The sequence below is a fragment of the Trachemys scripta genome, chromosome 22 (genome assembly GCF_013100865.1).
Source record: "Trachemys scripta elegans isolate TJP31775 chromosome 22, CAS_Tse_1.0, whole genome shotgun sequence".
NCBI classification, from domain to species: Eukaryota; Metazoa; Chordata; order Testudines; family Emydidae; genus Trachemys; species Trachemys scripta.
The window spans coordinates 273,233-299,742 of NC_048319.1; the positions used below are offsets into that span (position 1 = coordinate 273,233).

A 26,510-nucleotide genomic window follows, 5' to 3' on the forward strand; every position below is an offset into this window, starting at 1 on the left:
GCTTGTCTCTCTCACCAACAGAAGTTGGTCCAATCAAAAATATTGCCTCACCCCCCTTGACTCACTAATATCCTGGGACCAACATGGGTACAACATTGGATACAAATTTTGTGATGAAGAGAGAATCACACGACACAATTTGTGTGTATTTTACATTAATATTAATGATGAAAGATAAAACAGTCTAGAGCCAAAGAGGTTGGTTACAAGACTTCTCACTGCAGAGGAACATACTGAATGCCAACAGCATCAAGAGAAATATAATGGCCCTTCTTTTAGAAATATATACCAAATCCTAACTCAAATACAAAATATGTAATTTAATATATTTTAATAAGGTTTTTTTTTTATTGAATTCTTTCAATTCCATGTTCTATTTACAGGAAACATTTTTCTTAACATCTTCCTGTGCTAAAAATATATATTTAAATCTCATAAAAATGAATCGTTCTAACAAAGTTTTATTAGAGGAAGTTTTAAATATTACTTTCAATTAGTTTTTAAGAATACATCTGAACCTCTATACAACAAATTAGAGAAAAGCCAAACTTTAGAGATTTCTTTGAAGTCTTTTTAAATAAGAATTAAAGATCCTCCTTCTTCACAGTTATCCTGTTCAATTTAGTTTTTCCAGATTCTTTTTGCTTTTCTACCTTCCTGTTAAACCTTTCCCTAAAACGCTTTTCTTCTTTTGCCCTTTCCCTTTTCTTTTCTTCTTCAGTCTGTTTTATGTTCATTTTCTCTTCAGGGTCCTGAAGAAATAATGAAAAGGTCAGTTCACAGTAAATGTCATTTTGGGTCCAATTCTGCCAGCCCTCTGTGTACTGAATTTACATTGAAGTCAATAGGAGGGAGTTTGCCAATAGAGGAATTGCAAGGGCCTTTATTTTTAATGGGCATCTAAACTTCCTTACAGAACATCTTTCCAAACTACACACATAGATTATACTTTAGCAGCAAATGTTTGTTGAACTATTGGTTGTTTTCTTAAAATGGAAGATCTGCTACAAGAATACAGGGGGCCAGATTCTGTCCCTGGCCCCTATAGAGCCCTCAGCAGCAAAAGGGGCTTCAACAGCCAGAAGGAAAACTGTCCCCAGGGTAGAAGTTGCATAGGGCTGACATGCTCTATGCTGCCCCCATCATGCTGGAAGTAGGAATAAACTTGTGGAGGACAGGAGGAGGAGTGGCTGTAGTGTTCAGCATTATGGCTTTACTGGGCTGCAGAGCAACCCATTTGCAGCCATAGGGAGGCTGTTGTAAGGCTGCGCTGGCCACAGGAGGCAGCAGAATCAGGACATTTATTCCAGAAAGAACAAACCCTAAATTATTAGTAACTTAGGGCTAAAGTCTGACCTCAGTACAACCCTATAAACGTCAGTGGGATTGCAGGAGTGTACATGAATAATCTAATTATTATTATTGTAATTACTGAATCATAGATTACGTGCCTGGCACTATTCTAGAAAAAAAATATCAAAGTAAGTTCCTTGGGGCTTTAAGCAACCTTTGTGGTCTCTTGATCCTAGGCTGCTCCAAGGGCCAGAGAGGCTCCTAGCAACAACCTGTTGGAGCTACTTTATTGCCGCAGTGCAGTCTTGATTATTTGTAGCACTATGTGCTCTGTAACCCTTTCCCCAGCATACTCACTTCACCAGGGCTTCTGAGGGGGTCCACGGAAGGCAACCTTATGGCTAGGGTGACCAGATTTCCCGTTTTTAAGGGACAGTCCCATTTTTGGGGTCTTTTTCTTATATAGGCGCCTATTACCTCCTACCCCCGTCCCGTTTTTTCACAGTTGCTATCTGGTAACCCCATTTATGGCTATCTTCCACAGTGTCTGAAGCAGGGGAATCCTTGCCTTGACTAGATACAGAGATTTTAGGACCCCTTTGTACTATTCCAGCCCTTTTACCTGCAAAAAGGGGCCAGAATGGGCGGGGTGCAGTGGGGTGGTGAAGAGCTCATCCATTACCTTTGTTTCACCCCAGGTGTCGTCTCCAAAGTCTTCTGCATATTGTTCATCATCTGTGATCAAGAAGTTATCAAAAATTGTTCCAGCTCTCACCTGCAATGGAAAACAAAAATCACATTTTATTTATGTTCCCTGTTCATAATTTTAATCTCATTCCTTTTTATTGGTTGTTACTTAATCAGGATGATATTACTGAATATTTTCTTGTACTCAGGGCCCTATGTATTCCTCAAAGTCGCTGCAGAATTTGCTAAGGAATTCACTCTTGTTGCAGAACTAGGTTCCAGAATCCAAGGCCTTGTCTTCAGTTGTTTAAACAAAATTTGTTGGTTTAGACCGCAATTCTAGTTAGGGCTGTCAGGCGATTAAAAAAAAATTATTAATCGTGACTAATCACACTGTGAAACAATAGAATACCATTTATTTTAAATATTTTTGGATATTTACTACATTTTCAAATATATTAATTTCAATTACAACACAGAATACAAGATGTACAGTACTAACTTTATATTTATTTTTGATTACAAATATTTGCACTGTAAAAAACAAAAAAATTGTATTTTTCAATTCACCTCAGACAAGTACTGTAGTACAATCTCTTGTTCATGCAAGTTGAACTTACAAATGTTAAATTATGTACAAAAAAACTACATTCAAAAATAAGACAATGTAAAACTTTAGAGCCTACAAGTCCATTCAGTCCTAATTCTTGGTCAGCCAATCACTCAGACAAACAAGGGTGGTTACAATTTGCAGGAGATAATGTTGCCTGCTTCTTGTTTATGTCACCTGAAAGTGAGAACAGGCAATCACATGGCACTGTTGTAGCTGGCATTGCAAGATATTTACATGCCAGATGTGCTAAAGACTCATATGTCCCTTCATGCTTCAACCACCATTCCAGAGGACATGCTTCCATGCTGATAACGGGTTCTGCCTGATAACGATCCAAAGCAGTTGGACTGATTCTGTCTTGCTGTGAGGTGGTGGGGCTAGGGGCTTCTGCCCTATGGGGAGGGTTGTCTCAGGGCTTCAGACCTGTGGGAGACACCTGCTGGGGCCCAGGACTTCAGCAGGAGCAGGGCAGAAGCCCCAAGACCCCACTCCCCACAGGGCTGAAGCCCCTAGGCCCACCACCCCACTGCAGGGCAGAATCCCTGAGTCCCGGCAGACATGTCTGGTTCTCGAATTTCTGAAGATTATCGTATGCAACTTAGCGGGTCAATAAGTTTGGCCACCCCTGTTGTATTTAAAAAAATGGAGCTCTTGAAAAAAAGATTGAACTATTTTAAACAAATATTCTGATTTATTTTACCACTACCTATAAAAATATACAGGTTTAAAAGTCATTTGTGACCAACTCTGCTCCCAGGCTAAAACCAAGTTATAAATCCTCAAAATTATTTTTAATACAAAACTTAATAAAACTTTTGCTTTGTGAATGTGTAAGCACATGCACATACTTCATAACAGCATTTATAAAATTATAAATTGAGTAGAACTGTTTATGTCCCTCAATTGTTAGTACATCTGGAGATAATTATGATTCAAACAAATGGCTAAAAATACCTATTGAAATGAGGGTATGTTAAAAACATCAGCATGATCCAACTCCCAACTAAGTAGATGATCAGGAGTACTTGTGGCACCTTAGAGACTAACAAATTTATTAGAGCATAAGCTTTCGTGGACTACAGCCCACTTCTTCGGATGCATAGTAGATGATGTGTATATGCAAGGGCAGAACACATTGTTGCATAGTTAAGGACAGGAAGCTTTTTAATTTCCAGTTTCTGTAATAATTAAAAACAACTGACCTGCCAAAGATCTAGTCCAATTATGCTAATGTTCTCATAGCTATAGATATTGAAGTCTGGTGAGTAGTTTGGGTTTTCAATCTGTGGACACGGCCAAACTCCTTTATAATTTGGGTTATCAATCTTCCTTGGTTTCCATTCACCCTGTAACAAACCACATGTTCTGAACACTGTCACCAAGAATAGTCAACTTGAACAGGTTATACATAAATAGAATGATTTATACTCTGTATAGTGGATTCTTGATCATAGGAGGTTGCCATTCTCCGTTTGTTGCATTATCCCAATCTTCAGGTTTTTCAGCACTAGTATCCAGAATGTATTCAGGTTCATCCCAATCCTTTAAAAATATCCAGAAGATAAAGGAAGTAAAATTATCTGGGCTTTATATTCCTACTATGAGGCAAGATGCCATATTGTTTCCCCAAACAATTCAGCTGTGAAAGATTTTTTATCATATAATTTTAATAGAATAAACAGATGATCTCCTTTTCAGGAAAAGGAAACCCTCACATACTGGCCAATTCAGTAGATATAAAGGTGCTCTTTGCATAATCTGGACAAAAAAGGAAAACTAGAAAATATTAAAATGTATATTTAGAACCTTGATTTATGGTTAAAGCTTGGGGTGGTCTAGTGTAGTGTTAGGCAATGCCAAATCAGAGAGTTGGGTTCAATCTCTTGTCCTGGTCATTTGTGTCCTGAATTGTTAGAAGTTGGGCTTCCTGGAGGGGGCTTTTGATTAAATCCTAACCTCATTATGCATGTTTACCCAATCTGAACCTTTGAAGATTGCTCATATAAACAGGCTAACAGAGGGTTAATTGTTTTGGGCTGTAATTAACATGATAAGGCAACTCACTGTAGGTCTAATCCAAAACACATTAAAGTCAATCTGATCCTCTCCTCATATAAGCAACCCTCATCATCTGGTCATGTAATTTTTAAAATGACAAGAAAATTTCAGTTACTAACATAGTGTATATATCTGAGAAATGGATTGGGCACTTTCTGTTAGCCTTGATAACAGGCCAACTTTGGTACAGAGATGTGCAGCAGTGGAGCCGGGTATCTCCTAGTTTAGGGTCCTTGCAAAGCACTTCTGAGTTAAATAAATAATCATATTTCCATGATATGCAGCTGCTATGCACAGAGAACATCTTAGCCCAGAGAAGTTTCTCCAGGTTCAATTTCACTGTGTACTGGAAGTAGCTCTACCTGATGATATGAACAGTAGTAACAAATCTGGGTTCAATTATAATGAAATAATCAGATATTTCTGACATTTATGTACTTCCTCAAAAATACAGGACAGAGGAATATTCAGGAAAAAGAAACCACCTCAGGCTTGACATCATTTGGATCATCAATTTGGGGTACATCATCCCAATCCTTGGGTTTCTTTGCTGTAGGATCATTTATTTTCCTTGGTGGCAAGAAATTCCAATCATCTTCTAAGTTGCCTGATTCAATGATTTCATTATCAATTTTTACTTCATAAGTCTGATCTGGTCTTAAAATTAGTGTATATAAATGAGTGAATCCATCAACCTATAAATTTTAAAGAAAGGAAGTTAAATGGCAGCAGAAAACATTTAGAAGTACCACTAAAACATGTAGCTTTTAGAACCAGTATTGCATCAGAATCACATTACAGCAGAAAATCTATCATAAACAGGCTCAAACAAGAAAAACTCCCAAAGACTTTTATATTGGCTAAACATGAAAAGATATTTATACAAAAAGCAATCTAATTTGCCAGAAATCTTGTACGTTTCCCCTGCTATTTTTGAATATATGTGTTTGAATAAGAGCTTTCTCCCTTTATAGCTATTTTCTCATGCTTAGACCTGCAGTAAAGACAATACTTTGTGAATGGCATCTTAAATCTTGCCTTTGAAATGACTGTTGTCATAAATTTGGCATTATAATTTGTTTGCAGGATTATGCAAGATAAAAAAGTTTAATTAAAAATCTTTGTTAAAGTCAGAAATATATCTGATCATTTGAAAAAGCAGCAAGAGAAAAAAGTAACTGAGTCTACATTCTAAATGTGAAACATCTGAACTTTTTCCCCCTTTGTGAAAGTCTCTGTCTTGACTCTAAACTAAAATGGCATGAAGGGGCAGGAGGGAAAGCTTTGAACTGTTATTGGCTTACTCTTCTGTGTGGCAGTCAGAGCAGGATTGATGGAGTCCAGAATAAGCACTGTCTATCCCGGCTTGGCCATAGGAAGCGTTATAATATAGAGAGCATAAGGTGGATAGTGATGGAAAGGGTATATAAAACAAAAAACAACCACAGTCCAAAAATACCTTTCTAATTTATATCCCAGACAAAAACAAAGATGGGTTAAGGTTGAAAGTACATATCAGTAACTTATGGGTGAAAAACATTACAGGGATGTTGTAACTATACCAAAAGCAGGGCTGGCTCCAGGCACCAGCGCAGGAAGCAGGGGCTTGGGGCGGCCAATGGAAAGGGGCGGCACGTCCGGGTCTTCAGTGGCAATTCGGTGGCGGATCCCTCAGTCCCCCTCGGAGGGAAGGACTGGCCGCCAAAGAATGAAGCGGTGCGGTAGAGCAGCCGCCAAAGTGCCGCCGATCACGGCTTTTTTTTCCCCCCCCCTTTCTCTTCGCCGCTTGGGGGGTCAAAAAACCTGGAGCCGGCCCTGACCAAAAGAAAGCATTACAAATCCAGGAAATTCAGTTAAGGAATTTAAATTAGAAATTCAAACATGTTAAACTAAGAAATGCACAATATAAGGTTCTAAAGCAGAGGTGGGCACACTACAGCCCGTGGCCCACATCTGGCCTGCGGGACTGTCCTGCCCGGCCCCCAAGCTCCTGGCTCGGGAGGCTAGCCCCCGGCCCCTCCCCTGCTGTTCTTCCTCCCCTGCTGTTCCCCCTCCCCCGCAGCCTCAGCTCACCCCCGGCAATGCTCTGGGCGGCGGGGCTGTGAGCTCCTGGGGCAGCACAGGCTGAAGTGCCACCAGTGCTCCAGGCAGCACGGTAAGGGGGCAGGGGGGGTGGATAGGGGTCGGAGTGGTCGGGGGGGGGAAACAGGGAGTTTAATGGGGGCAGGGGTCCTGAGGGGGCAGTCAGGAAGGAGAGGGGGGTTGGATGGAGCGGCAGGGGGCAGTCAGGGGACAGGGAGAAGGGGTGGTTGGATGGGGCAGGGGTTCCAGGGGGGCCGTCAGGAATGAGAAGAGGGGTTGGATGGGGCGGTGGGAGTCCGGGGGTGGTCAGGGGACAGGGAGCGGGGTGTGTGTGTGTGGATGGGGCAGGGGTCCCGGGGGGAATGTCAGGGAACAGGGGGGTTTGGAGTCCGGGGGGAGGGTGGGGAGCAGATAGGAGGTGGGGGCCGGGCCATGACCCCCTCCCCTAACCGGCCCTCCATACAATTTACAAAACCCAATGCAGCCTTCAAGCCAAAAAGTTTGCACACCCCTGTTCTAAAGCAACCTGAAGTCTGCTCTGTAGTGATGTTATGTGTTAACCATACAACAAGAGTAAATCATTTAAAAAAATTTTTTTAAAGACTTTAGATTTTTTTTCCATATAAAAGTCCTACTGTACCCCTTTCAGGAGTCTGATTTGTCCTGCATACCCCAAGTTTCACCTCACTTAAAAGCTACAGGGGGCCTGCGAAGCTAAGATACATGCTTCAGCCTCCACTGGGGCTTGTGCCGAAGAATATAATTTAGCTTTGCACGGCTGCCTGTGGCATTGCCCTGCTTGCCACCCCCCAATGCCAGCCCTGCACTTACAACCCCCCTAAACCCATCCTATGACTCCCCTGGGGGGGGGGGTCGCAGTCCCCCAGGTTGCAAAACATTGATCTAGATGAGCTGATGTACCCCCTGGAAGACCTCTGTGTACATGCACCCCTGGTTGAGAACCACTGATATAAGTGATGTAAGCTTGAAGGAGCATATTTTTCAAACAAAAAATAAGGTTGAATCCCTGCTTTAAATGCAAAATGGAATTCAAACTTAACTATTGAGTTGTAACTAGTGCCTCCATAATGTGTTTAATATGACAGATCTTTAAATTATTATTAACTTTAAAGAAGCACTCTCACTAATCTAAATGCAACTATTCGGTGAATTTTAACATGAAATTCCTGAAATTAGTTAACAATCTTTAAAACTTTTATATTCTAGCATTTACCTTGCATCTGATTCGTTTCTTCATTGGATGAGGTTTACTCTTGTAATTTAAAATAACATGGACTTTCTTTGTTTCAGATCCACAAATATCTGGTCCTACAAAAAATTTCAGTGTCTATTCTTAACTTCTTTATACATATACAGTTTGCTTATATCATGTCTTTCTCCTCCTGCCGCCCCGCCCCCTTTTTTTTTTTTTACTGCCAATAGACAGCCCTCAATTCCACATGCCACTTGATGGATTCCCATTTTTGCTTGCATTGCTTCTCTTCCCATCTCTAGACCTGCTTCAAAATTATATTCTGATTTTACTAACCAAACATTGTTTTAGGGCTTGAGTCTCCTGCAGTCCTAATACAGGCAAAAATCATATAGAAATCCACTGCCAACTGCAGTTACCCTTAGCCTATATCATATGACATATTGATAGAACTATCTGTGTGCCAGACTGGCTATTCAACGGATAAGTCTTTGGACTAAAGTTTCCTTTGAGATACACATGTCCAATTCCCAGTGACTTAATGGTAGTTACATGTGAATATATGAGGGCAAATTTTGGACCATCATTGGGATTATCAAAAGCCCTATGACTGAAATAATCTTACTGGACCTTTGGCTTAATTCTAAAAACACTCTAAACACTTTCATTTGTGTCCCTTAATCAATTAAGAATGTTAAATCATTTCTAATTTCAATTTGTATTTTGCCAATTTGTGCTTAAAAATATCTGAACCACAGAGATGCTGAATTGCTGACCAGTCACAGGATTTTTATCTTATTAGGGAAGTCTTGTATTAAATCTTTTGCTGTACCAGTTCTAGATCTGTCTTTGAAGAACTGTGCAGCTATTGTGACAATATTTTAGCAATGCACATGTAACTAAACTCACCAAACATTATGTAATACTGTGAATCTCCACTCATATTTTTCTGATCCAAGTTTGAGGAAAAGATCTTAATATATCCACCACCACAATCTATCTTCTGCTCATGTTTTACTGTGTACTGAATGACCAGAGATTTTCCTTTATTGCTAAATGGTTTAAATCGTGATGAAATGGCATAAAATTTAGAATTTTCGCTAGTTTGTAGACCTATAAAGACATTAATATTTGCATATGGTAACACAATACTTATGTTTTGTTTTCATCTGCTATTATTAAAATCATTAATTTTAATTATATTCGAATAAGAATGCAGGACATCTCTGTAAAGGCAAATAAATTAATATTGATTCAAAAATCTATCAACTGGATGGGTGCAAAAACTCATGGTTCAGCTTTCTTCATTTAAATTGAAAGTAGGGGACAAATTCTCCTGTCATTTACACTGTTATAAATTCAAAGTAACTCTGTGGCACTAAACTTACTTTGGCTTTACAAATGTGTAATCAAGAGTAGAATTTAGCCTTATCATTTTCCTCACCAAACTAATGCTAGATGTATTAAAATCAGCCAATTTTAAACATTGACAAAACATCACATGCAAAAAAAAATGACTTAACCAGACACAGTTTTAAATGAAATCACAAAAACCAGTTAGCACCTAATATATGTGAATTAATAATTTGTGTAAAAAACAAACAGCAAAACATGTTTTTAATTTGTATCATAAGTGATCCATAAACATGAGGAAATCTTTGAGGAGGTCAACAAACAGGGGGCGAAAGGTGAGCCAGTGGATATAGTGTACTTGGACTTTCAGAAAGCCTTTGACAAGGTCCCTCCCTCACCAAAGGCTCTTAAGCAAACTAAGTAGTCATGAGATAAGAGGGAAGATTCTCTCGTGGCTCAGTACTGGTTAAAATATAAAAAATAAAGGGTAGGAAAAACAGTTTCACATTGAAAAGTGGTAAATAGCAGGGTTCCCCAAAGATCTGAACTGGGACCAGTGCTGTTCAATGTATTCATAAGTGATCTGGAGAAAGGGACAAACAGTGAGGTGGCAAAATGTGCAGATGATACAAAATGGCTAAAGAGAGTTAGGTCCAAAGCTGACTGTGAAGAATTACAGAGGATTCTCACAAAACTGGTTGACTGGGCCACAAAATGGCAGATGAAATTCAATGTTGATAAATGGAAAGTAATGCACATGGGGAAAAAACAATCCTAACTATATAGTACATACAAAATGACAGGGTCTAAATTAGCTGTTACTACTGAAGAAAGAGAGATCATGGAGTCATTGTGGATTGTTTGCTGACATCTACTCAACATGCAGCGGCCGTCAAAAAAGCTAACAGAACATTAGGAACCATTAGAAAAGAGATAGATATAAGAAAGAAAATATCGTAACACCACTATATAAATCCATGGTATGCTCAATCTTGAATACTATGTGTGCAGTTCTGGTCACCCAATCTCAAAAAAGATATATTAGAATTGGAAGAAGTACAAGAATAGCAACAAAAATGCCTAGGGGTATGGAACAGCTTCCATATGAGGAGAGATTAAAAAGACTGGGACTCTTCAGTTTAGAAAAGAGATGACAAAGGAGAGATGTGATAGAGGTCTATAAAGTCATGAATAGTAAGGAAAAAGTGAATAAAGAAGTGTTATTTACCCCTTCACATAACACAAGAACCAGGGATCACCCTATTAAATTAATAGGCAACAAACAAGGAAGTACTGCTTCACACAATGCACAGTCAACCTGTGGAACTCATTGTCAGTGGATGTTGTGAAGGCCAAAACTATAACTGGGTTCAAAAAAGAATTAGATAAATTCATGGAGGATAGGTACATTAATGGCAATTAGCCAAGATGTCAGGGATACAACCCCATACTTTTGGTGTTCCTAAATCTGTGACTGCCAGACAGGGGATGTATCATTCAGTAAATTGTCCTGTTCATTCCCTCTGAAGCATGTGGCACCGGCCACTGTCAGAAAACAGGATATTGGGCTAGACGGACCCTTGTTCTGACCCAATATGGCCATTCTTATATTTTCCTTCTATGGTACCTATCTTAGATGTTTCTGTCATTCTAGTATGTAAGCACTTTATGGATTTCATGTAAGCCTTATAATGTCTTATATGAAACTCCTCAGTTTTATTTATGAAATCTCTAAATGTGCGAGAATGCATGTGGGTTTATATTACTTATTATTTTTATTTATTTATATTACCAGAGGACCTATGAACCCTAGTCATGGACCAGGACCCCATTGTGCTAGGTGCTGTACAAACACAGAGCAAAAAAGATGGTCCATGCCGCCAAAAGCTTACTATCTAAATATAAGAGGAGAGACAACAGATGGATACAAACAGAGGAATACAAGGAAACGAGACAATATTGGTCAGCATGATAGGCAGTGGTATCAGCACACCAACAGCCTAATCACTGTCAAGTTTTTTGTAGGCATCACAGTAAAGGAGAGTTTTGAGGAGGGTTTTTAATGTGGATAATGAGGTGGCTTTGCAGATGTTTATACAAGCACCTCCCAAGAGTGAGGGGGCGCATGGGAGAAAACACAAACGTGCTTATTTAAACATTTAACAAGTGGGCAATGGAGGCTGGCATCATGGGCCAATCAGAAGTGAGAGTCAACAGCTTGATAGTGAATGAGATGATAGGTAGAGCGGATACAGAATATGCAGGACCTGGAAAGTCAAAACAAGCAACTTATATTTGATGTGACTGAGATGGGGAGCCAGTGGAGGGACGTGAAGAGATGGTTGACATGGTCAAAACAGTGGGGTAATAACATTATCTTTATTGCAACTTTCTGAATGAATATGAGCAGGGCAACACTGCATTTGTTAAGGAAGTTGCCGTAATCAAGACGCAAGATGAGAGCTTAGACAAAAGTTTTAGCTGTGTGGATGTATTTTAGCTATATTATGCAGAAAAAAATCAGTAAGATTTAGCTTGGATGTGAAGACCTACAGAGAGATCCATACAGAAGATGACCTCCAGGTTAGGGGCTTGAGTGAGCGACAGACAGGATGCTGTCACCATCCACAGTGGTCAAGAAAGGAGGTAGAAGGAATGGCTTGGATGAAAGATTAGGAGCTTTGCTTTAGCCATGTTGAGCTTGAGCTGATATCTAGACATCGACAAGGAGACGTCAGAGAAACAGATTGATATTTTAGTCTGTACAGGAGATAAAGATGGAGTAGAGAAGTAGATCTGAGAGTCACCAGATGTAGTTGAATTTATGTTTGCAGATAAGATTACTAAAAGATAAGATGTAAAGGGAGAAGTGAAAGAGATCAAGGGCAGAGCCCTGTGGAACCCCCGCATAAAGCTGGAAGGTGAATGAGGAGGATCATCTGAAGGACACAATGAAGAAAGAGATTAGAGAGGTAGAAAGAGAACCAGGAGAAGACAGAGTCATGGAAGCCAAAAGAGGACAACATTTCAAGAAGACCACGTCAATTATTAACAATGTATGTAGTTCTAACAACACATTTTAAATGAAATGCACAAACCTTTATCTCTGACTGCATCTCCATAAAACTTCCCAGCTGTTAGTCTAAATTTCCCATAATCGGATTTATATTGAGAATTCATCCATCTGTCTTGCCATTTAACTGTTAAATATTAAATATTAGTAATCTGATACCAATAGAAAAATTTAGGCTACTAAATGAATTAAAATGACACAGACAAGGACTTTTTCAAATTTTAAAAATCTTTTTGAAACATACTGTTATATACAAAAACTCCTCAGAAGTTTGAAAATTAAATCTGTTCCCTTACTCATTATTACCTTTTGTTATTATAGAGTAAATGAATCATAGAATTATAGGGCTGGAAGGGACCTCAAGAGGTCATCTAATCCAGTCCCCTGCACTCATGGCAGAAGAGTAATGGACTGTTCACACTCACTTTTTAAAAAAAAAAGCATTTATTTCAGGGGAAGAAAGGTGAAACTACTTATAAAAAATTGAGTGAAATTTTGAAAGCAAAAAAAGTGGGGGCAAATTCTGATAGGCCCCCACTATCAAGGGGTAAAAGTGTCTTCAGCAACTTCTCAAAGGGCCAGAAGTGACAGATCTGGTCTCCCAGTGAAGTGGATCTGAACTGAACACAGCAGAACACCGTGAGGTGTATTTAAGACAGGAGGCTGCTTAATATGGTGGTGTGGGACACAAGTTTGCTGCCTCTAATCTGGAGCCAGTACATCCTGTGCAATAACCCCTTCCGTGTGCTGAGAAGGGCTGAACTGAGTTATCTATTTATCCAGGACCTCTCCCAGAGTCCCAGACTCTTCCCACATCCCCTAGGAATCACTCCTTTCTAAAAACATCTCCCCAACCTGGGGTTCTCTGTTCACCCAGCAGGAAATGCACCCCCAACTCTCATGGCCTTAGAAATTCCCCACCCTGGACATCCCCTTTAATTAGGGTTCACAGGTGTCCAGTTTTTGACTGGAACATCCAGTCGAAAGGGGATCCTGCCAGCTCTCGTCAGCACCACTGACTGGGCCGTTAAAAGTCCAGTCAGCAGTGCAAAGGCAGGCTCCCTCCCTGCCCTGGCCCCACAGAGTTCCCGGAAGTGGAAGGCATGTTCCTGCGGCCCCTAGCTGCAGGGGCGATCAGGGAAGCTCTGTGCACTGCCCTCATCCAGAGTGCTGGCTCCGCACCTCCCATTGGCTTGGAATCGCGGCCAATGGGAGCTGCAGGGGTGGCACCTGAGGGCACGGGCAGCACGCACCATGCAGAGCCTCCTGCTTTTCCCGTGCCTAGGAGTCAGACGTGCCATCCGCTTCCAGGGGCAGCACGGACCCAGGGCAGGCAGAGAGCCTGCCTTAGCCCCGCTGACCAGGAGCCACCTGAGGTAAGCACTGCCCGGCTGGAGCCCAAACCTCAGCCCCCAGCCCTGAGCCCACTCCCGCACTCCAAACCCCTTGGCCCCAGCAGAGCCCCTTCCTGCCCCTCAAACCCTTAATCCCTGGCCCCAAACCAGAGCCCACCCCCCAGCCAGATCCCCCACCCTCTCCTGCACCCCAACTCTCTGCCCCAGTCTGAAGCCCCCTCACGCACTGAACCCCTCATTTCTGGCCCCACACTGGAGCCCTCTCCCACACACTAACCTCCTGCCCAGCCCAGTGAAAGTGAGTGAGGGCTGGGAAGAGCAAGTGGGGGGGGGGGGGGCGCTCACGGGAGAGGCAGGGCAGGTGTTCAGTTTTGTGTGATTAGAAAATTGGCAACCCTACCCTTAATCTCACTCGGAAACGCCCTTTCCCCACAGGGCTCACATACCACAGTGACCTGGGGGCATCAATGGGCACTTCCCCAGTGACCCCACACAGGTTCATCGCCACCTATCTACCCAACCTCTTGGTCACGCTCCCCTCTCCTGACAGGGCTCTCCCCAGTCCCTCTCCGATCTCCTCCCTCCTCGTCACCTCCATCCATAAACTGCTCCCGGAAATACACGAGGGCGCGGGCGGCGCTGAGCGCTGCCCAGAAAAGCAGGGCGAGGGCCAAGGGCCCCATTTCTGGACCGATCCCGCTTCCCCCGGCAGGGAAGCAGTCTTCACCCGCGCAGCCCGGGAACAACTGTAACCGAACCAAACGCCGTCACCAGCTCATCTGCCGGCGCCTGTCTGCCTGCCCGCCCTCGAGCCTCACGACGGAGTCACAGTTGATTGGTCCTTGCCCTCGCGCTTCACGCCAATGCAGGCGCTAATTGGTCCAAATCCTCGTCAACTCAGGGGCTGTTTGGTTCGTATTCTCGCGCCTCATGCTGGAGAGGGCTCTGATTGGTTTAGAGCCGTGAAGGCGCGCGGGCGGACTATCAGGCGCCTCCTGCCGGTCCGGCCCGCCCACTCCAGGACGTAATGTGTGCTGGGACTTGTAGTCTGTGCTGGCCCACACGCCTTAGCCCCGGAGAGAAGGCTTTCTGATTGGTTCTCGTTGGGCGATGAAAGGTCGTTGCTAAGGAAGAGGCGCCAGTGGGCGGGCTGGCCGCTCAGGGCCAATCAGGGGTCGGTATACCGGTGAGTTGGGGTTGCTGGGATGCCGAAGAAATAAGGGAAAGACTCGAGTCCGGCGCTGTGTCGCTGGCCGGGCCGCTGAGGGGCGCGGAGCCCACCCCGTCCTCTCTAGGCAGGGACTCAGCCCGGGGAGCCGGGAGACTCGGTGCCGCCTCCGGCAGCCTGGCCACCTTCTCTAGATGCAGCCCGTTCCCCGCCGCCCCGAGGGAAGGTCCCGACGGCGGCGCGGGGCCCGGGGCAGCAGCCGCCGCGATGCGGAGGGAAGCGCTGCGCTCACTCGACCTCAGCTCTCGGGCAGGACGGGTTCCTGCGGGCGGACGGCAGGTGAGATCCGGGCTCCAGTCACGGGCTTTGCTGTAGGGTGACCAGACAGCAAGTGTGAAAAATCGGGACGGGGTGGGGGGTAATTGGCACCTATATAAGAAAAAGCCCCAAATATCAGGACTGTCCCTATAAAATCGGGACATCTGGTCACCCTACTTTGCTGTGGCATCGGCCCCAGCGCTGGGTGGCCTGTGTGGTATGCAGGGGAGGGACTGAGCGCTGGGTCGCTGTCACTTCAGTCTTGCTAGTGCCTATTATTTGTAGGGACCCGTTGCTCTAGGTAGTGTCCTAGGTCCACATAGTAAGAGACCAGTCCCTGCCGTGAAAAGATTCCAGTTGAAATAGAGAAGACAGGCACAGGGTAGAGGAAGAAAAGACTGGTATCCCCATTTACCCATGGAGAATGGGAGCAGAGAAGGATGAAATGTCTTGCCTAAGGTCATGCAGGAAATCAGCCGTAGATCTCCCATCGTCCAGTAGTGCTGTGAAGAAGTGAAGTTCTTAACCACGAAAGCTTATGCTCCCAATACTTCTGTTAGTCTTAAAGGTGCCACAGGACCCTCTGTTGCTTTTTACAGATTCAGACTAACATGGCTACCCCTCTGATACCATCTTCCTTTTGTAATTCTTCCACAGGGACACATGGATTCTCTCCATAAAAAAATCACTAGTGCCCCTACTGACTCTTACAGTGACCTTTCTATAGGCAACACAGAAATGGGAGAAACTGACAAAAACAAAGACCTTAAAAGGGAGAGCCTCCTGGAAACTCAGTTTAGCCACATCAGATTCCTAAAGAAAAAGCAGCATGCACAAAGAAACCAGCTAAACCAGAATACTAGTGCCATGCAGGAGGGGAACAAGCATGTTGCAAAAAAAAATCTGGATACAGCCTCAAAGGTGAGGTCAAGCGCCATTCTGAGAAAGCTAGCACAGATAGAAAGCAAGATCATGACCCGAAAGGTACAGATGGATTTTTCTGATACTGAGTTGGACCTGAAGATTTCGGATGAAAATAACGTATCCGCTAGATCCAGTCTGGAGGAGAGTGCAAGAGGTACCAGGTATCTGAAGAAAAATGACACAGTCAAGGAAAATGTAACATTGAGTAAAGTCCATTTCAAGGGGAAAAGTAGCTGCCAGACAACAAAAAACAAAGTGCCAATTAGAAAACAACTTAGTCTAGATAGTGATGAAGAGGAAATGAGACAATTACTAGGGAGCTCTTTGGAGTTTTCCAGTGAAAATGAGAACCAGAAGGATGTCACCAATTTTTCTAAACCTGACGGAAAGGTAACAACTTTACTGAGTTAAACATTGTTATTTACATTTAATGAAATTACACTTTAAAATGGCAGATCACTTTATAGAAAATTAACACACTGTAACAACTTAATTTCTAGTATTTGTAATCTACTTTTATAAGATGAGAGCTAATATTAATTGACATACTTATTCTATGTAGCATTCTGAATGCTTGATTATTCATTATTATCAATATAGTGTATTTTTACTTTTAGTAAAAGTAAAAATGTAATAAACCTTTTAGTAAAGGTTGAAAATAGGTAAAGTAATGACATAAATCTCTTTTCCAAGTTATTCATGAAGTCCAAGATGAAGAGTCCACCAAGAACATCTTTTCCACCCAAAAAAACGACGTCTTCGACAAATCTATTTAATGCTCCTTCGCTACTTAGCAAAAGTTCTCAGAAAAGAACCTCTGATACAATTCATCCACAAACTCCCTCTCCACCAAGTAGAAATTTGCCAAGACTAACTAGTATGTCTTTTCAATCACCAACTTCAATAAAAGACAGCATTGCAGAGACCGCTTCACCTAGAACAAACCACATCAAACAAAGTCAGGTGGCCTTGTCTGAAAGGAGTGAAATCAAGTCTTTGGATGAGTTGTTTTCAAAAGCAGCAGATACAGAAGATGCAACCAGTGAAAGTTCCAATGGTGAGTTTTTCCAAGTTCATTTTACATTTATGCTTATGTTCTGAACAGACTTGATGTAATCCATGGACACTAAAACTAAATTAGAGCTTATCATATTCAACAAATTTATCCCACAGAACTCTAGATCCTGTCAAAGGGATTGAAATTTGCTCTGAGCAATGTTTTTCTAATGTAACATAAACCCTTTTTCCCCCTTCATTTTTGATTGGCTGAAGGAAGCAAGGTCCTACACTCAATCTGATGGCATTTCTCTCTTTGTCTGTAACGTGATACCTTTTGAATACTGCATCTGATCAGTTCAGAATTTCAGAGAATGTTCTAGGCACCAATGGGCAGAAATCCTATTGATTTTGGTGAAAATGGAAAACTATAGGTGGGAAATGGGGGACACATGTTGTCCCTTTCATCTGGTTAGGAGACCCAGCAGCTTCAACCACCTCTGTAATTGTCTATAGATCAAAGAACCAGTTGATGGCAGCCATTGATATCTTCCAGCATAACAATATTCCCCATCTCAGCTCTGCCCAGTCTCCTAGTTCTCTTTTAAAAATTGACAGCCTAGATGACTTATCTCCCAACAGAAAGAAAAGAAATAAGAATGATAGGGAACAATGGGGTTGCACCCAGAGCCCCTGGCATGGGTGGCGGGAATGAGGAACCCTGGCACCAGGATGAATGGGGATGCACACAGAGACCTTGGCAGGTGAGGAAATGGGGGACAGTGGTATGGGGAGGGGGATGTGGGAGGCACACAGAGAGGAATAGGGGGCCTGGGTAGAAGGGGAAAATAAGGGGCCCACAGAGACCCTGGCATTGGATGGGGAAAGAATGGGAGACAGGAATGAGGGAACACACAGAGCCTCTGGCATAGTAGGAAAGAGCACACCGCATCCCTGGCATGAGAGAGATAGGTTTGCAGAGTGTCCTTGAAACAGAGGGGAATGAGAGAGAGATATGGGAAGCTTGTAGGGGGAATGGAGGAATGCAAGAAGTCCCTGGTGTGTGCAACAACCTGTGTCTATAGAAGAAATCAAGTACGTGACCTCTAGCTTAATGAACAAGTGAGGAAAGCTTGGTTATAACCACGTTAAAATAGATCATAGCTCACAGACGCGCCTGTGGAAACCAGTGTAATCTAGCTTAAGCCTTATCTGCACTGCAGAATTAAACTGTTACTGAGCACAATTGTCAGTGACTGGTAAAGATGCAAGTCTAGACAAGCACAGTTTACAGTGCTGAACGCAGTTTGTCCATGTCTACATTTGCAGCTTCATGCTTAGCTCTGGTTTGGCTCAAATAATTGTTGACAATTGCATTTAAGAAATCAGGATTATGGTTCAAGCTGCACCATCACTATGGACTGAAGTCATAACAGTGACTTACCTTGAACTTTGTTTCAGTGATATATTACTGATGGTAATACTGTAAAATTTATATTGCCTTTCATTTGAGGCTATGCAGGCACTTTACAAGCAGAAGTTATGTCTTGCAAATTCATTGCCCCATGCAGCAAAAGGGTATTATCATCTCCAGGTTAAATGGAGGAAAATAAGACACAATGAGGTTGTGACTTGTCCATACTCTTACAACAATTACAAGGTAGAGCTAAGAATAGAACCTAGGAATTCTGAGATCTAGTCCCCTGATCTAAACATCAGACCACAGTACCATTCTGACCAATCTTATGGAACTTTTAAAAATAGCTTTTATATACCATCACTAGACATTAAACAAGAGAATCTGCATGTATTATGAGTCCAGTTGATTTAACTTTAATCCGTGCTTGGATTTTCTCTTAAAAAAATCCTCCAATTCAAGAAAATTGTATAATTAGAAAAGACCTTAATAGGTAGGGCATGGAGGGTCTGAAGTAAACACCACTTAAAACTTTCTTGGTCTATATAAGTGAATATTTAAATCAGGAAAACAGTATTGAATGTATCACCTTTCCTCCTTTAAAGGGATATGTAAGGTAACTTTCCTGCTTTGATACCAGGTGACCATTTGTCATTCAATTGCAGACTTCAGATTAAATATTTTGAGCATTGATGATTTGGATCCAAATGTTTCTGGTGATAGAGAAGCATTAAAACAAATGGTAAGTAGTAAATCCTCATGTTATCTAGGAGAAATTGTATTAATGTGTTAAATGAAGATGGGTGTTTTGAAGGGAACAGCTTCCATTTTACCTTCTAATAATCTGTGTAGACCTATTATATAGAAAGCAAATTGACCAGATGTACACTGTCTGAGATTATATTCACTAGGTTTTAAATGTCCTTTAGCAGATTACACATTATCTGTTAGTTATGCTTACCTTTCTTGGTAATATTTCAAGGGAACGTTACTCATTTCCTATTAAGAAAATTTAAGTCTAGTCAAAGGATGCAGCAACCAATAAGTCTAATATTTTATAAGTGATCTGTACTGTAGTACAACATTGTACAAATATAACCGAAACACTTCCCAACTTGTATTGCTGAGACCCCACTCATAGAATTTTTTTTAACAGGAGACAGACATTCAAATAACTAAAAAATCAAACAAGGACTCAGAACCAAATGTGTTTCCTGTGAATAATGACCAAACCTCCCTTAAAATGGTGAGTGTCTTAACTAGTACTAATGCTGTTTCTGACAATAATATGGAAGGGGAAATCGTGACTGAAGCTGAAATCTCTGAATTTTTAAGTGGAATTTCTACAGACTGTCTTAGCGTTAGACAAGTGTTTCCTGGACCTGAGGAGAGCACTGTTAATTCAGAATATTCTGAAGATTTTGAAAAATCTCTGTCTTTACCAGAATCTGAGACTACAGACAGACGATCCTTGTCTGAAATGTCAGTGGGGCATTCTAACAGCTCTGTGTATTCCAGAAAAGACCTTTCTCCCTCACTCTCATCAGCTCAGTCTAAGAAAAAATGGCATGAGACTGTAAGCAGAGTAACTCTCAAAGAGATGGCTGTGCAGACAACTGATTCTCCATTCACCTATCACTGGTCAAAGAGTAAGTTCACAGTGATTTAAAGTTTTGGGGTTTCTAGGATTCAAGTGCTAATCCTAAATGGAATCTATTAATAGAGTTTAGACAACTAAGTCCAGAAGGGACAATTGTGATCATATAGTCTGAGCTGTGGTATAACATAGGACATAGATTTTCCCCAAAATAATTCCTAGAGCAGATCATTTAGAAAAACATCCCATCTTGATTTAAACATTGCCAGTGATGGAGAATCTACCAAAACCTCTGGTAAATTGTTCCAATGGTTATGTACTCTCACTGTTAAAAATTTATGCCTTATTTCCAGTTTGAATTTGCCTAGCTATAGTTCTTAGTTCAGGTACTATATCCTGAATTAATCAAAAAGATCCTTTTTAATCTGCCACAATATTCATTCAGCCATCTGTATAAAAGATACTACCATTACCAGATAGTACAGCTCGTCACCTCCAACTGTTGTTGCTAAAGGGCAGCAGAGGGATGGGACTGACTTCCTTAAGAGACACTGGAACCTACACAGGCCTTAGTAAGACAGTGGGGATTGGAATAATACCTAGATGATGTTCTCAAATGGGATTTTTAACAACTGAGGTATGAAATAAACATGTTGCTAAAGCGACCCTACCAATGTAGACCCTTTACGCTGCATTTATTTCCTAGTGAAAAGCCAGGCTCCTGATTTTTTACTGCTTCTGCAGGTAGCGGTTTCCAACCCATGACTGTCCTCTTCTTTAAAAGTAAAAAAGCACCAGTGGCTTTTGCCATTTAGGCCCTGAACTAAAGGCTTCTAGGTCTGATTCTCCTAATATTCACTGTCTAGCTCTGAAGTTATGCATAAACTAGACCAGGGGTCAGCAACCTATGGCATGCGTGCCAAAGACGGCACGAGAGCCGATTTTTAATGGCACGCTGGAGCCTGCCGGGACTCCAGCGTGCCATTAAAAATCCTGCCCAGCCCGGCCCGCTCTCCTCTGCTCCCCCTGCAGGGGCAGGGAGCAGAAGCATAGCCATGCGCACGGGGTGGGCAAATGACCCCACTCTCCCGGCACGGCAAGCCGCGGAGTCTGCACTCCTGGGCTGGAGCGCAGCAAGCTGCTGGCCCCTCCCGCGCCTTCTCCCCTCCCCTGGAGCTCTGCCACCATGCGCACAGCGCTCTGGGGGTAGGGGCTGCGTGCTCCCACGGGGCAGTGTTTGGCTCCGTGGGGAGGGAAAGACGCTCACCCGGAGCCCTGCCGCCGTGCACGCAGAGCTCTGGGGGCCGAGGCTGCGCGCTCCTGTGGGGCAGCTTATTAGGCTCTGCGTGGAGCCTCATGGTAAGAGGTCCAGGGCTGGGGGGGTTGGATAAGGGGTGGGCGTGGGGGCAGTCAGGGGACAGGGTCGGTTGGATGGGGGGGGGTCTCTGGAGGGGGCAGTCAGGGAACAGGGCGGTTGGATGGGGCATGGGAGTCCTGGAGTCTGTCAGGGGGCAGGGGGTGGATAGGGGTCAGGGCAGTCTGGGGACAGGGAGCAAGGAGGGTCCTGGGGGGGCAGTTAGGGTGGGGGGTCTCTGGAGGGGGTGGTCAGGGGACAAGGAGCTGGGGGGGTGGGAGTTCTTAGGGGGGCAGTCACCCAGCCCTCCCCCCTGAGCCCTGCCCCCCCCACACACACACTCTGCCCTGAGCCCCGCACACACCCCAGACCCCTGCCCTGAGCCCTTTACCTCCCTTATACACACCCAGCCCTCTGCTTGACCCCCTTCATTCCACCCCCATAACCCTAGCCCTGACTCTGGTACCCCCACACATCCCCAGCCCCCCCTCTGCCCTGCCACCTGCCACCACCCCACATCCCCAGCCCCCCCATGCACCTGCCCCATCCCCACCCAGAGCACCAAATGGGAACTCCTGCACCCACCCACCCCACATTCCCATCTGCACCCCTCGCATCAAATGGGAGCTGCCCAGGTAAGTGCCCCACACCCAAACCTCCTGCCCCAACCCTGAGCCCTCTCCCTCACTTTAGCTCCTGGCCTGATCCGTCACCCCCAGCCCTGTGCTCAGTGCACTGCCACCCTCAGCTCAGTGCAGAGAGAGGAAGAGAATGGCCAGAACCAGGGAGAAGGTAGGTACCCACTGTAGGTGGGGAGGGCCGGGCCCCCAGATTGGCAGCGGGCTAAGTGGATCCGGCAGCCAGGATCCCAGCTGGCAGGAGCCGGCGGATGGAACCCCTGAGCGGCAGTGAGCTGAGCCACTCAGTCCACTGCCGGTCTGGGGTCCTGGCCACCGGCCCCACCCAGCCTGCTGCTGGTCTTGGGTTCTGGCTGCCGGCCCTTGCCAGCCGGGGTCCTGGCCGCAGGCCTCGCTTAACCCGCTGCCGGCCTAGGTGAACAGAATCCCCAACCAGCAGCGGGCTGAGCAGGCCGGTGGCATAAGATCAACATTTTAATTTAATTTTAAATGAAGCTTCTTAAACATTTTGAAAACCTTGTTTATTTTACAATACAACACTAGTTTAGTTATATAATATATAGACTTATAGAGAGAGACCTTCTAAAAAACATTAAAATGTATTACCGGCACGTGAAACCTTAAATTAGAGTGAATAAATTAAGACTCGGCACACCGCTTCTGAAAGGTTGCCAACCCCTGAACTAGACTTTCTGGGGAGAGTGTGTTGGTAAATTTTTACTATTTTTTACATGTTTAGCATTGGTGTCACCACCTATTGCTTTCCTCTCCCATTCATATATTTCATTATGGAGGGAGCTATTCAGAAAGATCTTACTTCAGAGTACAGATATTTGCCATTTAAGGAATTAAAGAATCAACCCAATAAACCCCTACTGTTGCTTGAAGAAAGATTCTGGGCCAGTTTTGCAATTAGCAGCTATAGTTTTACCCCTAACAAAATTAGTTGGTTTGGATGGCCATTAGGAAGTGTTGTGCCAGATGAATGGGAAGGCATGTAGCAAAGCTCGATGGTGGGACAAGTTCTTCAATTGCCACTTGTTTCCCCTTGCTACATGTTTCTGATGCCTACTTGAACAGGTAGTCTAGCTGGGGTTAAGGAGGAACCTGCCCGAGAATGGTCGAGAGTAGCTAGGGCTCTTCAGGAGGCATGAGAAGACAGAACTAGGCAGGTACATCTGAAAACAACTATTCTGCACTGAGGTGCTTGAGCACTTCCCTATGCTATTCCTAGGGTTAGAAGCTTTCTATAAAATGGTGATTTCCCACACCATGGCAAATAATGGGTTGATATCTCAAATAAGCGGCATAACATGACCAGTGGTCTTCAGCATCTATGTTAACTGGTACAGGTCTCTGGTTAAAGCTGTGCACAAATTCTACACATACTTCTGAAAAGGAGAATGCTGCATACTTCTAGTTCTGAAATACTTTACCAGAAACATTAATACTAAGATTCTGTCCTATACATAGAGGATGGCCCAGCAATCCTTGGCCCAGCTGTAAGATGCAGTTATATTGATCCAGTACCTATTGCCAGTCATGTTGTCACCATGGATGCTCTGGAAGGTATTGTAAATGCAAGAAGCTAATACTCATTCTGTTATCTTTGTACTTTACTTGTTCAGGATTCACTGTTTGCAGTTCACATTACAACACTCAAAGCACTTGTTCTCTTCCCTCCTGCTTGTAGCCCTAACAGCATATAGTCCTGCAGTGTTTGCTCTGAATGACATGTTAAAACAGCACTTGATACTGACCCAGCAGTTCGTGGAGACAATCCACCATCTTCATTTATCGCTTGTGGAGTCATTGGAGAATGAGTCATTTCAATATCACACACTGGCAGAAGCAAAGGAGGTAAGGAGCGTTGTCTAGAGCAGCAGTTCTCAATATGGGGAGGGAGGGTCTGAGGCCCCCTGGGGGCTGTGAGCAGGTTTCATGGGGTTGGCCAAAATAAATCAGAGAACAGGGCTGGCAGAGTTACTGTTGCCCAAGGCAGAAAGCTGAAGCCCAAGTAACATAGTAGCTTCATGAGGCCCCCTGTGGTGTGGGTTCTGGGAAATTGACCTGCTTGCTAACACCAGCCCTGGCTTTTAATCTACTGGATATGCAGAAAAACAGTTGTTGGACAGGTGAGGGGTGGAGTTTTTAATAGCATGGTGGGGGGAGAAAGAAAGAAAAGGTTAAGAACGCCAGTCTAGAACAGAAGACAGTTCATATCTTCTATAGACTGGGTCTAGACAAGAGCATAATGTTTATGGAAGAGCTTCTCCCTCTTCCCCTGCAACAGTGTGTAACAAAGAAATAACTGTTTCCTGTACCATTTTCCCCATTAGATTAACAAGTAGAGTTTACAACTTTTAGCTGTTACACTATCTAGATTAGAAAAAGTTTGAATTTGTAGGAATAGTTACATTGCTTACCAAAAGCTTAAACCACATGCCACTTAAATGTGTTATCTAGCAACTCAAAACTCAAGGTATGATCTTTACCGTAGAACAAATCCTACAGTATACACAGCATACATCTTGGAAGAACCAATTTAAGGCATGGTACTAATCCTTAACTGGCAGGCAGCCTTGACCCGTTGGATCCTGCAGAGAACTCTCTGTGTCTGGCTCCTTTTGCCAGAACCCCAGCAAGCCATCTTATACATGCATATTGCAACTAAAAGTTCTGGTAAAAGACTGTTACGATTGCAAAGTGAAGCACTCAGGTTATGAATGCCAGAATTAAGGCTACTGCTCAGTTCAGGCCATTTGTGCATAAGCATTATGCTCTTTAATTACGTTTTCTCCATGAGACTCCTTCATTCAGTGCAGACAGTACTCACCCTAGTAGCTGAATGCTTTAAAACATTAATTTTTCAAAACAGCTCTGAGAGGCAAGGTGATATTTATCTTCATTTTACATAGCGGGAATGGAAATCAAAATTGTGAACTGTCCACTAATTTTGGGTGCCCAATTTACAATACCAAGAGCCTGATTTTTTTTTTGAGTATTTCACGTTACAGTCAGTGCACATCTCCCACAGACATCACTTGTAGCTGAGTGTGCTCAGCATTCCTGTAAATCATATCCCAGCTGTCTCAAGTTGGATAAGGAACACAGTTAAACCAAGACAGGTGGTTTAAGTGACTTGCCCAAAACCACACACGAACTCTGAAAGATAGGGCATCATTTGACTGCCTTAACCATGTGACTACCCTTTCTTTTTTGCAGTTATCTTCCTCTTTCACTACACACCTTCCACCTTGTGCAATAAATGAGGCACAGGGTCTCAAACAGCTGCATTCAGTATAGAGCACAGGCTGGACAGTGCTCAGGAAATGGGCTGGGGAAGCTGTAGAAAAGTGTGTAATTAAAGGTTTTAATGCTTATGCACAATGGGGTGAATTAAGGTTCCACAGGCACCCCCACTTTCAGCTCTTCCTAACTGTGGTTGCAAAGTCAAGCACTTTATAAGTGTTCCGATTGAACTTTTAATGTGCTAGATGCTATACAGAGAAATAGTTCCTACTCCAAAGAACTTACATACAAACTTCTTTATCACCGCTCCCTCCGCTCATCAAACACACAAGAGGCTTCCTCTCCTACACTCCACCAACTTGGATAGAGACCACAGTTTTGTTGCTGGTATAGAAAGGAAAGCTTATCTTATTTTCAGCATTGATTGAGCATTTAAGTATTAACCAACCTTTTATTACTTTGCAGTACATCAAGAATCACAAATCCCCACCTATGACAATTGAGCAAGCATTAGAAGAAGTTCAGAAAATGAAAGAGCAGTAGCAGGAATTGCTTTGACCTTACCATAATGAATAACCATATTTACTTTCACAAGTGGGATTTTCAGTTGCAAGTCTCAAACTGAAATAAGATTTTCAACTGTTGTAGAAAAGGCAGATACTGAGTTAATTTTGTATGTGGTGCAAATTCATGCCATCTGTAAACTTTATCCTTATGTACATGCTGTTCAGAAACAGGAAAGAAGCCTATCACTACAGTAAATGTCTTAGTTTTAACTACCTACATGTCTTCACGGGTAAGTTAGACTTAAATGTGCTAAGTAGGAAACAGCACATTAAACTTAGCAAAGAAACAAAGGATTATATGTAGTGTTTGTTGCATTATAAATCAGAACTTGACTCGCATATTTAACAGTAGTGATATGGTAAAAAATGCAAACCTCTGGTATTGTTCAAGCAAGGAGTCTGAAAGGGAAAGAATATCAACCATCTTAAGTTAGTGCACTGCTTTATTTTAAACTGTGTATGGATATAATTTTGTCCTCCTTAAGTTATAAAAAAAATTTCAGAACACCTACTCCAAAAATAAAGATTAATTCCAGGCAAGATAAGGCGATAC

The 26,510-nt window shown here is 43.1% G+C and overlaps 2 protein-coding genes across 3 annotated transcripts; one reads left to right on the plus strand and one right to left on the minus strand.

Annotated features, from left to right (window-relative positions):
* Positions 1-211: 211 nt before the first annotated feature.
* On the minus strand, positions 212-14,506 carry CALR3 (calreticulin 3). The gene is given in 9 exon segments (XM_034755099.1): positions 212-752; positions 1,976-2,068; positions 3,796-3,939; positions 4,022-4,135; positions 5,137-5,346; positions 7,968-8,062; positions 8,856-9,059; positions 12,398-12,499; positions 14,320-14,506. Coding segments are annotated over 9 exon segments (1,317 nt in total). The 3' UTR covers positions 212-584.
* Positions 14,507-14,910: 404 nt separating this feature from the next.
* C22H19orf44 (chromosome 22 C19orf44 homolog) lies at positions 14,911-26,497 on the plus strand. 2 transcript variants are annotated; one of them, XM_034755097.1, is made up of 8 exons: positions 14,912-15,234; positions 15,871-16,527; positions 16,831-17,194; positions 19,216-19,292; positions 19,707-20,199; positions 23,613-23,708; positions 23,833-23,999; positions 25,857-26,497. In XM_034755097.1, the coding sequence occupies exons 1-8, from the start codon at positions 15,163-15,165 to the stop codon at positions 25,932-25,934; spliced, it is 2,004 nt and encodes a 667-aa protein (XP_034610988.1). In that variant the 5' UTR covers positions 14,912-15,162; the 3' UTR covers positions 25,935-26,497. The 2 variants fall into 2 exon arrangements, with proteins under 2 accessions (XP_034610989.1, XP_034610988.1); XM_034755098.1 differs by lacking the exon at positions 23,833-23,999 and having other exon boundaries at positions 14,911-15,234.
* The last annotated feature ends 13 nt before the right edge of the window (positions 26,498-26,510 follow it).